The sequence below is a fragment of the Pavona decussata genome, unplaced genomic scaffold, assembly GCF_977016875.1.
Source record: "Pavona decussata unplaced genomic scaffold, jaPavDecu1.1 SCAFFOLD_105, whole genome shotgun sequence".
In the NCBI taxonomy this organism is placed as follows: Eukaryota; Metazoa; Cnidaria; class Anthozoa; order Scleractinia; family Agariciidae; genus Pavona; species Pavona decussata.
Genome location: NW_028145519.1, coordinates 2,356,255 through 2,368,572, shown reverse-complemented (window position 1 = coordinate 2,368,572; position 12,318 = coordinate 2,356,255). Strand labels below are relative to the sequence as shown.

The 12,318-nt window shown below is 40.2% G+C and overlaps 1 protein-coding gene across 1 annotated transcript; it reads left to right on the top strand.

The window, feature by feature from the left end:
• Nucleotides 1-2,669: 2,669 nt before the first annotated feature.
• Nucleotides 2,670-11,334, top strand: LOC146471385 (uncharacterized). The gene is made up of 6 exons (XM_085121013.1): nt 2,670-2,786; nt 2,974-3,082; nt 4,829-5,230; nt 6,434-7,416; nt 8,425-8,506; nt 9,179-11,334. Exons 2-6 carry the CDS (start codon nt 2,995-2,997, stop codon nt 9,655-9,657), a joined length of 2,034 nt encoding a protein of 677 aa, XP_084977139.1. The 5' UTR covers nt 2,670-2,786; nt 2,974-2,994; the 3' UTR covers nt 9,658-11,334.
• Nucleotides 11,335-12,318: the final 984 nt, after the last annotated feature.

The following is a 12,318-nucleotide window of genomic DNA, read 5'->3' as shown; positions in this document are numbered from 1 at the left end:
TCGCTTTCGCCGTCTTCTTCGTTTGATTCAGGGTGCATTCTGCGTGGCTCAAAGCGAAATGGACGAGCTGCGACATCCACGCCAGTTTCTGACTCTTCACCAACATCACTGTCGTACAAATTATATTCATTCGAGCTGTTTTCATCGGATAAAATCTCCTCCAAACTGTTACTATTTATGATGATTACAGTGGTATTCTCAATTGCGCAATGTTTGTGTTCAACCACTGACGTCACGAGCACTCGCTATTGTTTTAACCGGAAGTGAACTTCCCACAGTAAATGTCGTTTTTCTCCTTAAATATTTCGAATTGGCAAGAATAAGTCGCAAAACTGTTTTTAGCACCACTTTGTACATAATATGAGATAAACTTGTGTTTGGGGGTTTACATGCCCTTTAAACAGCCAAACGACGCGAATGATAATGAACACTTCACTTAAAAATATAAATTCTTGTAATTTGAACTAGTTGGCGATTATTCCAATTTGTTCAAACTTGCACAACGTGGGCGAGCTACCAAGGAACTATATAACTCGGAACGGGTTTCCAAATAAAAGTTCCTATGTCGAGTGCTCACGTTCACCTGGAACTTTGAATTTGAACATTTCACGTCGATGCGTTGCGGAGAGTGGCAAAAAAGTGTAGACTTAAATTTAGAAGGCACATGCAGAGCGATTGTTCTGACTCAATAAACCTTTTGGCTCGTAGCGTTGTCGTTACCGTCGTTGTTGCTTAAGTTCCCTGCTACTTTGTCGACAGAAACTGTGAATTATAAGCTCAAATCCGTCACTCTAAGAACGGAATCAGGTAATAAATATGCCTGATTTGATAATTTACCTCGAACAAGATTATACATTTCCATTTGCTTTAAAATGGCGAAATGCCCCGTTTGTTTTGCAACTAAATTAAGCGTCAAAAATCAGTGCTGAAAAATGGTCCACTGCTCATTGACTTAAAAAATTTGATTTCAATTTGTTTTCAAAGAAAGCTGTTTATTGGCTAGAAAGCTTTCTCTCGCCATTTTACCACGTTTTCAAAACCTAGATTATATAGGAGGGTGAAAATCTAGTTTAGTTCACGACAATAACTATGCCATAAAAATTCATAAAATATAGCCACAGAAATTACTGTTCGTTGTTCATAGCTTTCATTGGGGTACCTTACACAGGAACCAAATGTTTAAGGTTCGATTAGAAGTTAAATATTTTTCGTCGTAGACAAAACGTTTTCCATTGTGGTCAACAAGCTTGATCGAAGATGCTCTTTTTTAAAACAGTTGGTTCTTTCAACTCTGTGAACTGATGCTCTTGAGTGTTACAATTTTATACAGTTACAAATTTTAAGTCCCAGAGCAGTTTATATTTGTTTAAACAAGTGAGTTGGGAGTAATAAAAATAAATCGTTCGGATGCTTCAGCTGAAAATTTAACTTGCAAAAAATTTTCAAAAAGGAAATAGTAGGTGATCTTTAACCTTATCTAATTTGTCCCACTCAATAACTTCGCAAGTATAAAAGATATAACAGTGAGACTTGGAGAATAGATAGTACGTCCAAAGATGTTTCTTTTGGAGTCCGCAAGGAAAGTTATGACGTCATATGACGTAGTTATTACGTCATGATTTGTCAAATGATGGCCATCTTGGATCCGCCGTCTTGGATTTTTGGATTTCCCCATAACTCCAGGAAAGCGCCGAAATTGAACGAAGACTGGTCAAAAACAATAAAGAAATACTAATGAGAGCTAAAAACTTAAACGTTACGAGAAGAAAAGTAATTTTTCATCATTTTAAAAAGGGATTTTCCATTTATTGAAAAAACCGCCTGTGAAAAATTGGTTTCTATGGTAATATCAGAGTCAATAAACACCAACTGACCAAATCAAATTTTTTTAGGAGAAATTTCTCAAAAACATCCTGAAGTTTTAGGGCGTTTGCTCAAATTTTAAAGTAATTCAGGCTTAAAGTCGCAGAAGAAGAATTCGATACGAAATTATTTTAAAGTTAATATATCGCGTTTAAAATACTTTCTGCCAAAGAACGAGGTTCAGGGTGTATGTAGTTTGCCTAAAGAGGTGGACATCACGTTTTCGATTTTCCAGACATTTGTTTATGGTAAACTTTTCCTGCCTACTTGAAAATGGCAGACAAAATTATGGAACAATTAAAAATACGACGAACCTCATCCCCCATTTTCAAGGAAAAATCTCTTACCTTTTGTCCTATATTTGTCATACATAATTTATCCAGATTTAAACTTTTACTGAAATTATGTGACATCAGATTTCAGATTTTCCCCCCAGGAAAACACCGTTTTTCATGCCAAGTTTGTTCAATTCTAGAGTGGTGGATTCTGCTAAGTAAAGGTTTAGTTCAGACAGCTAGATAACAGAATGGTCATGTCCTTGTTGGCCCATGGCGACAAAAAACTAGACCGGCCGGGAGGCGTAGCCTATGAATGACACGTCAACACAGGTTATTACCCAGTTTCTGTCCACGATTAAGGATTAGAACCAATATCAATAAAGCCTGACTGTAAAGATGATTGTCCCCCGCGCGCGGCTTAGAGGCCATTTTACGTCGAAGATTCATGGAAAAAGACAAACTTGGTCCCGCTCCTTCCTGTGTAAATAACTTCGGGTAGATTATTGACATAACACAGGGCCCTAAATGCCAACCAGACTACTGCAACGCCATTATTATGTCGTAATGCGTTGTAAAATCACTGAGCCGTGCCTTCTTTTTTTGCCCCATTAATTTTGCTTTGAGGTTTAACGAAAAATATAACGGGTAAGTGTGTGCTTCTATGATTTCTTTGTTTGGGTTTGTGAAAAGCTACTGGCGCGTGTTATTAAGTCTTCGTTTTTATTGATTTTTTTTTTTTGACCGGTTGACATCAGGATTTGGTGTGCAGCGATTGTTGGTACCCGTTAAGTTAGCACTTGTAAGGCAAATTGGGTTATTTTCTTCGCTTCAGATGGTCTAGGAGGTCGTCAAGATGGCGCGGGTGTGGCTTGCTTCAGCGATTTTGCTCTTTGTCGCCGTCACGCTCCTCAAATCAGAAAAGCTAAACAATCGGGAATCAGGTAGGTGGATAAACTCAGTTATCTATCAGTCAATAAGTCAGTTATCTCCGTTTGAAGATGTTGACAACCATGTCAACGATCACGTACGGTTATTTCATGGTTATAAAAAAAAGTTGTGTCGCAAGTTAACAAGAATTTTCTCAACTGAGATTATTCAAACCCGCCGAACGAAGATCTGTTTCTTAATCATTAACATCATAAAAAAAAAATAAGATTAGTTATCATATCCAGGCAACTTAAATATGACAGTTACCTCATGGATTGTGTCTTATCGGAGGATTGAAGGCTTTTCTATGATAAGGGTGGATTTCGTATCCACAACTAAAGGCATAATAATTGCAGTGAAAAGTAAACGAACAAGGGTGCACTTTTGCCATAAAGTTGATAAAATTGAACCGCGGTTCCTGTGGACAAATTTAAAGATTAGTTGTTTGATTGTCAGGTAATCGTAGCTCAGAGATGAGGTGGCAAAATTCTATCATGATCTCTAAACTTAACTCATTTGATTCTACTCGCTGCTGAGAACAGTAAGGGAGTTACACAACAAAATACTGGTACATACACACCTGAGGGAAAATATATAAGAAAACTCAATGTCTTTGAAGATATCAATGAGAAATAATGTCAAATATCTTCTCGGCTGTTTAACTACAGGAAAATAAAGAGCGAATTGCAGATGTTTTTTTAAGGAAAATATTTAATAACAAGAGCACAACTTAAAGAGGAAAACTATTGGAGCTTGTTCCGTTATTTCCGAAGTGCTGGTAGTTGTTCACGGCTTAATTATGATACAAGAATAATATTTACGAAACTGTCGTACCCGGTTACAATAGCTAATACGTATCACTTTGGCGTCCTCACAGAATCAAAGGCGACTGGTATATATGCAAACGCATTATGTATATCCTCTCACGACTTTGCCCGCAAACTCCTTGAATAACAACCAATATCGCTCTCGGAGCATAATAAATTGCAGGACAAATCTATTTTTTATGATCTTAAAATTCGTCTTCTTCTTCTTGAATTCGAAGCCACTCAAGTAGATTAAACCCGATTCCTTTGGTATTTTGAGTTGGAGAGGGGGGGGGGGGGGGGGGAATCAAGGAAATGTGTGATGGAAAATGTGTAACTCGCACATCACAATTTGAGGTAAGTTGTGAACACAACTGAACAATTAAGAATCTCTATTCAATATGTTTGGTATTTCAATCACCTGACTAACCACGCCCAACATTTTGCAAAAACGTTCGATTCGACATTCTCACCTAGTTAGCGAACCGCTTCTGAGGCAGTTTTGTGCATAAAAAAATTACTTTGGAGCACCGGTCGTAACGTAATGAATCTATTTAATGTACAGAAGCTAGATCACACAAATCTAAGAGGGGGCTTGACATTCGTCAAAAACAGCAAACAACCTTTGTACAGAAAAAAATATTGCATCATTCCGAGGTGATTTCTACTCCTTCTGAGGGTAATTGTTTTCGTCCAGTAAAACGTAAGTTTCTAATGAGACAAGCAGTGGGAAACTTCAATTCAAGTTTTATCAAGCTATAGGGCGTGGCCGATCGCGTGTCCTAAATACGTTTTAGTTGGACTATCTTGTTTCATTTGAACGTATTTAGCCTTTTGTTTTAGCTTTTGAGTGTGATTTAGAAAAAGTAATGAGAATATCACTGATAATTCAGGAAGTCTGAATTCACTTATTAAGGGTTAACGGTTATTGGTTTTCTCGTTCAAAAACGTTAGGAAAATATAGCAGAAGTGCACCAACGCTGCAGCAAATTACTCGTCTGGAGGATGTAAGAAGTCATATTGCAAAACCAGAGAAGAAAAAAGATGAACAGAAGGATGAGAAGAAGGACGATAAAAAAGATGGCAAGAAGGAGGAGCTTGAAGATGACAAAGGCGACGAAAGTGGTGAAGATGATGAATTTGATGACAAAGATGATAAAAAGAAAGGAGAGGAAAAAAAGGACGATAAACAAAACGACCTGGAAATGATTAAAAAGATAGAGGATGATGTGAAAGAAAAGATAGCAGATGACGGAAAGAAAGAGGATGACAAAGAGAAAGAGAAAACGAAAGAAGATGAAACAAAGAAGGAAACGAACGAAAAGAAAGAAGACGACAAAAAGGAGAATCGAAAAGGTAATCGCTAAATAAGGACAACCCTTGACATACATTCACATAAGTTTTAAAAATTAACATCAGTTCAGTTCAGTTCATTGATTCTTGACATAAACCTTACAAGAAATGTGTACTGCCAGCAGTTATAAAAGTAGCGATCCACCAAATATAATGAACAACCGAAAGAGGAAGAATTTGTAGTTTTCCAGGAGTAAAAAATTGTTGTTGTTGTTGATCTCATCCATTCTTATGGGCAAAGATAATTAATTAGAGCCTTTTTAGTAAAAATGTTTGTTTATTGATGGAATTTCTTGGTATTTTTAAGGGCTCACAGACAGTATGAAAATAGATAATGAAAGAGCGGTAAATCTAACATTAGGTGGCAGCTCAGAATTAGTACGTTACTCAACTATTTGCTGTTCAACTCGTTAGCTTGTTAAGTTGACTGCAATATTACGAAACTTTTGAATGCAGCGGACCACACGACGCACAAATAAACTGTTCTGAATACGTTTCGCTGCCGGACTTATTGAGGCAGAAATTCCCGTGTGAGGCGTCAATTTACGTTTAAATAAACAAAACTTATTGTAGGGTTGACACTACGGCAAAGGGAAATTTGTTTGGGCCAATATTTCGACAAGTACCACTAGACAAAATTGTCTTCTTCAAGGACTTGTTTGCAACTCTGGCTCTTAAGACTGAAACTAGTCGTATTGGCCAAAATCCCCGCACTTTTAAGTCTCTCTGTCTTAAATGTAATAAGTGTCGTAGTCTTGTTCAGCCTATCTCGTGTTGCTTTTAATTTTGTGGTTATGTATTTTAACTATTCTTATATTTTTTAATTTTCTGGGCCTGCAGTAACTGGCTCACGCTGTTGCAGAATCCCTGCCACTTTTTCTTTGTTACTTTGTTTGATTACCTGAATGTATTTACATTATGTTGGAGAAGCTAATAAAAATAATTTGCTTTGTCGTAGTGTCAGTCCTGCAATTAGTTTGGTTTAAGTTGGCTGGTTAGTTGGTTGTTTGGTTTGTTTACTAGCTTTCAAGCCTGAACGTATAATAAGCTCATTATTTAATTAGTTAAATGAATTAGCGTTGTTTCTTGATATAACAATTACACCATTCGGCTAATCGGTCAGTAAAATAGTTGCCTTTGTATTGTTTTATTCATGTTAGTTACGTAATTAAATCAAAATCGTATTTCTCTTGTGTGTTTATCCAGCCGATCCACCCAAGAAAAACACACACAAGACTCACAAAGACGCGGCGAAGCCGAGCCTCAAAAAGATTCAGGACAAACCGGCTCCCGCTGCGGCTAAGAAGCCTGTGCCCGTCCAAAGACCCCCAGTAGCACCCCGCCCAGCGTACCCTCAGATGCCATACCAGAGGACACCGGGATACCAGCCTTACCAGCAGCCATACAACATGGCTCAAGCAGGCGCAGCACCCATGTCTGCCATGGGAGGGGCATGTTTACAGCAGTGCTGGAAGAAATGCACACCAATTTGTATCCAACACAGATGCTGCATGCCAGGGATGAACCCAATGCCTATGCCACCCCCTCCTCCTGTGTACCAACCACCCCCTCCACCTCCACCTCCTCCCCCACCACCTCCCATAATAATGTATGCCGCTCCCCCTCCCCCACCTCCCATGCCTATGGCTTACCCTCAGATGCAAGTGTGCCAACCATCTTGTGCTCCGGCCTGTTGTATGTCTCCCCCAGCTCCGGTACCTCCTATCCCTCCAAAACCAGTCCCCCCTAAACCAGTTGCCACAAGCCCTAACCCAGCTTGTAACCCCGCTTGTGCCCCTCAGTGCTGTATGCCCATGTCTTACCCTGCACCATACCCCGCCCCGTATCCTTCCCCTCAGGCACCAAATTACCTCACGATGGGACCTTCCACCCAGAATTTATGCGGGGGATATTCCGGTTACCCCGGTTACCCCTGCAGCCCAGGGACAGCAGCACCGGTAACAGCAACTTCCGCCAAACCAGTCGGTACAAAGCCAAAGAAGGCTTGTGCGCCGATATGCATCAAGTTCTGTCTCAGCGTCTGCCCTCAGGATTGTTGCAGTGCTAAAGTGACAAGCGTACAAGTCGTCAAGGCGACTGCATCACCTTCTGTAACAGGAGGTATTAGTCCAACTCAATCTGCCTGTCCATCAAACTGTGGTCAAATATGCGCCACTCAATGCCCTCAAGTAAGTGTGAACACTCTCCTTTGGGTCACTGGAGGGTCGAAAGTGAATTAAATGCACAATTGGTTTTCTTTTGTTTCCATAGTCTGCATTAGTTCCTTTTTTCAGCAGCTTTTACGTGAAACCTTCAATACTCATGACTTGGTCGCAAGTGTTCCCGTGCTTGAAGCCAATCAAACCACAAATTTGCCTCGATTGACTTAATAGGTTGTTGGTGTGTAATATGACTAGCCAAAGTCTTTACTTTCGCTTTGTTATTACCAATATCAACTGGAAGCTCTTTACCATTTGTCGGTTTCGAAGAAGAGGATAAAAAAAGGTCGATTAAATCTCATTGCAAGATAAGTTCCCGAGACAGAAGTACTTACTGTTTACGTTTGGTTCACCACTAACTCTTTTCCAAAACAAAAATCACTTTTGAAATCACAGCCCAAATATTAGTGCTTTAGGTAACAGGCTAAACTTAAGAAGACGAATACGCATACGAGATATAAATATAATGAAGGTATAACAACTTGTTGGTCAATGGAGAGATTAAGAGTTACGTTTACGGAAAACGGCAAAAATGACCACGTGGCAATATTTATCCTTCATTTCCCGCTCGCTGTTTTCAGCTTCTCAGTAAAATTGATTGTTTTTCCTTTATCATGAAAGGCCAGAATTTCTTGCACTATTCTCATCTGTGTCTTCATTTTTCAATGCCGCAAACGCGATTCTAAATCTCTCGATTGACTTCCAAAAATGAACGCGAGATTAATTTGTTTGTTTTCTTGTGCGGGCGTGTTCTAGTCATCCGGGTTTATTTTCTCTAAAGCGGTGATCTTGTCGCCTGATCCCCCCCCCCCCCCCCAACTCCATTCTGAGCGCAGGCCACTTGCAACCATACTTGACCAGGAGAAAATCTAATGGCGAACTAAGTGCCTTTTATGAATTTGTAGGTTCCATGAATGACCCCACCCACCCGACCAAACCAACCCAATGACTAAAAAACGAATTCTTTTGTTCAAATAGACTTGCTGTACGTCCGGGACCCAGGCTCCTGTCACAAAACCAACTGCAACAGTCTCTACGCCTGCAAGTACTGTTGCCACTGGTTAGTAACAAACGAGTTCTATTCTGAGCATGCATGAAGACAGTTGAGCCAGAGATGGCTCCCAGGAAATTTTATGAAATTCTTTAAAATGTGATGGGATATGCTTCAAGAACCTATCATTTGGCTAGGGACGGTAAAGCGCCTGGGACTTCGAGTAAACGGCGAAATAGATAATTACACATTGAGAGCGTTCAGCCGGTCAACTGGACTAGACTTCCAGTAGTTCCTTTCGTTTCGTTAGTTTTCCAGGTGAACAAGCAATGGCGGGGTGTTATTCTCTTACCCCCAACCCAAATTGCCGCACAGTTTTGGTAAATATTAAACAAAGTATCTTAAGTGCTATTTTTGGACAATTATTCTATGATCCTGGTATGTTGCTCACATTGAGTTTAAATCTCAAGATTTGAAGAGTTCTACGACTCCTCAGTTGGAGACTCAGATTTGACAAACTAAATGCAGTTTATATAAAACAGGCATCGAGCCTGAATTTTTTTCAGTTTTTTTCGCAACATATTCCCCGCCATCTCAAGTCTTCACTGCACGGTCAAGGCATTATGGATTCTGACCACCTTTCGACATTGTCGCGTACTCTTTTACGCATTTTTTGGACAACCTTTGTCTAAACGGCTGTGTATTATCGTAATCAGGGTTGTCGTTGCTTTTCTTTAACAGCTAAACCTACGCCAAAGGTGACAGCCCCCAAACCAGTCAACTGCCTGGTTCCGTCCTGTTCCAAGCCACAGACCTGTCAACAGACATGCCCAAAGCCTGTTTGTTGTAAACGCTTTAATGACATGATTCAAGGCTGTCCTCGAGTGTGCTTCAGCACATGCGCACAAGTTTGTCCAAGGCGTTGCTGTGGACCGCATCCGCCCTTAAAGCACATTGGACAAAGGCCCAACATCAAAATAAATGACATTGCCCAGGCCCCGGCATGCCCCAAGATCTGTGCCGATGTATGCGCCCTGGAGTGTCCACACAGGTGCTGCGGGCCAGGTTCCTTTAAGAGGTCTTTTGTGGCGCGGACTCCTCAGCTGGCTTATTTGAAGAACAGCTACGCTTACCCTGCTAGAAGGTTTCAGATCCCAGCTACGAGGTACAGTAAGCCGCGAGGATTTGGACTGAAGAAGAAACGGCATACCACGCACTAAGAATAGAAAAAACTTGATCCCCAAAGCTGACCATTCTTAGAACCAGCAGCATTCCGTTGAAGCTTATGAATAGACTTATCCCATTAAAAGTAGATTATTCCAAACGCTGAACACCAAACGTTGTACTGGCACCAACGACGTACTTTTTTTACTTCCAAGAGTGCTCACTCCCAATTTTTATTTTTGTCAAACGCTTAGCAACAAACAGGAACGCAAATGAAAATAATGGTAATTAGCTTCGATTTGAATGGTCACCGTCATTTTTACAGATCTAAAACCGTGTTTAATTGGTATTAATTTTAGCAGTCAAAGACAGAGTTAAATTGCGAATGCTGGTCGCTTAGGAATTAGTATTATAAAAAGACCAAGGAAATAATAAATTCCTGGAATATAGCGACGGTAGCCGTTGTTGGTGTTTTGGTATCTTGGCGAAAGACCAAGAAAACATTACTTTTTATCTCCCAGTTGTAAGGCGGAAAAACGTACTGACCTAACTTAATCACGAGCTCGAGTTGCTCTTTATATAACCAATAATGTTATAACAAAACAAACCTTATGGCTGCTCGCATAAATTCATAACACCATACCCAGATTTTCTGTCTCTACAGAAACCGAAGTGATCCTAAAGAGGGTTATTGATTCAGCTCATGAACGGCAATGCTCTCATTAAAAATAATAATATTAATAATAAATGACTATAAGGGAGGAACTCCTTTAGCAAATCACTTGCCATTTTGTGTGGCCTATAGGATATGTACGTTGACAATACTGCTTGTTGAAAGCGGTCGTCATTTATTTAACAATTATTCTCCGCAAGGTAGTAGTGAAAGTAGTGAAGGTAGATGGTGTACCACTATTCACTGGCACTATGGCAGTTGATTGTTTTAGTTTACACCAAACAAGGGGATAGACAGCGCCAATCCACCGTATAGAAAAAGAAGGCGACTCGTACATGTACCCATAATTCTCAGCGTGCAAAAACCCTGAAAACGCTCATAAAAAGCCACAGAAAAGTTCTAGAAAATGAAATCGGCTAGCCTACACAATATTGTTAGTACAGGGACGAATTTCGCAAAATAAGGGCTTTCTATGTACCTATTGGCTGTGTTAGGTTTGCAAGGTATTAAGGTACTGGCAGTACTGGCAGCCGCCATCTTTTTTCCGTACCGTGGGTTAGTAGACACACTTTATTCTACCCAACTGGCGAAATACGCGAAATTCGTGAAATTCACGGCAATGCCTGTGACGGAATAGCAAACACTATTCCGAGTTTGAGCAGCCAATCAGGGCAAGCGATAGAACCCTATCCACTGACTTGGTAGCTACTTTGAGTATCATTTTATGCATATGTTTATCGTGTAATTTGTATTATTCCAGCATCGAACATGTCATACATATTTTGGCGTTGATATACCTACATATAGTATCATTGCTAAACCACCAAAAACGTTAGAGGTGTCTACGTATTTTTTCTCGTGTAAATATCCAGAGCTTCATCTAAAACTAAAGTATTCATAATGCGACACTGAGAGTAAATCAGTAAGCTTACATATTCAAAGTGAGATTAAAATGATTATTATTATTGGAGGTGTATGTTTTGACCAACAGGAAGTATCATAAATTATCAATTTAAAATGAGTGTATTAAAAGTTTGTGAATTAAAAGAAAGTGTCGCTACCTGGTGCTGAGTATTTGTTAGCTTGGTTGGTTTTTTTTATGTCCATTTGGGAGTTGCTATGAATCTCATTATGAAAGCGAGGCTAAGTGCAAAGCTTTTCATATGAAAATTAGTTTTGTTTGCGTGTGAATGAAAACTAATTTTCATGACAAAAACTTTGCTTATAGCCACTCTTTCATAATGAGTTCCAAAGCAACTCGGAAATAGCCTATTGTAGTGCCGCTTTTTCACCAATGCTAAAATGAACCTATGGAATTCTCACTGAGCGTTAGGCCTAGCCACTGCTGGGAGAACGCAGGAGACAGAAAAAATACTCGACCTCGGCGGGAATCGAACACACGACGCCTGGATTATAGACCGTTGCACTGCCGACTGGGCTGTGAGGCCAGAAGAAAGAAAGTCGTGGTATTTGAGGCAGTGTAAATGTTACGGGTACAGTGAATGTTTTGCCGCTAGCACTAATGAGACAATTGATGGACCACTGGGAGAATTAACACAGCAGTGTATGTTAAAGTGCTAATGTGAATCTATGAGATTCCTATTACACTTTAGCACTTAAAGACTGGTTCAACTGTCGAAAGATGCGACGGAAGCGGAATCAGAAGAATCTTCTGACCTAGTGTGAATCAATACGACGGAAGCAGAAACAGTCAGCCTTGCTTTCGTTCATAATGGCGGAAGGCGCCATGTTTTCCTTTCTAAATCTCGCGTAAAGGGATTTGGAATGAGCTATGCGATTGGTTGATTCTTCCGCCTGCGATTCCGATCAACAAGTCCACGCTTTATCGCAAGCGACGGGATCAGAGGCGGAATAAAAAAGGAAACGTTCTGATCCTTGCGAATTCGATTCCGTGGAGCTTACGATTGCGATTCCGCATCCGTTTGATTCACACTGGAACGGAAGTTTCCTCTCACCGCCGATTTCGACTCCGTTTCCGATTCCGTCGCCAATGTGAACCAGCCCTTAATGACGGTGCCTACTA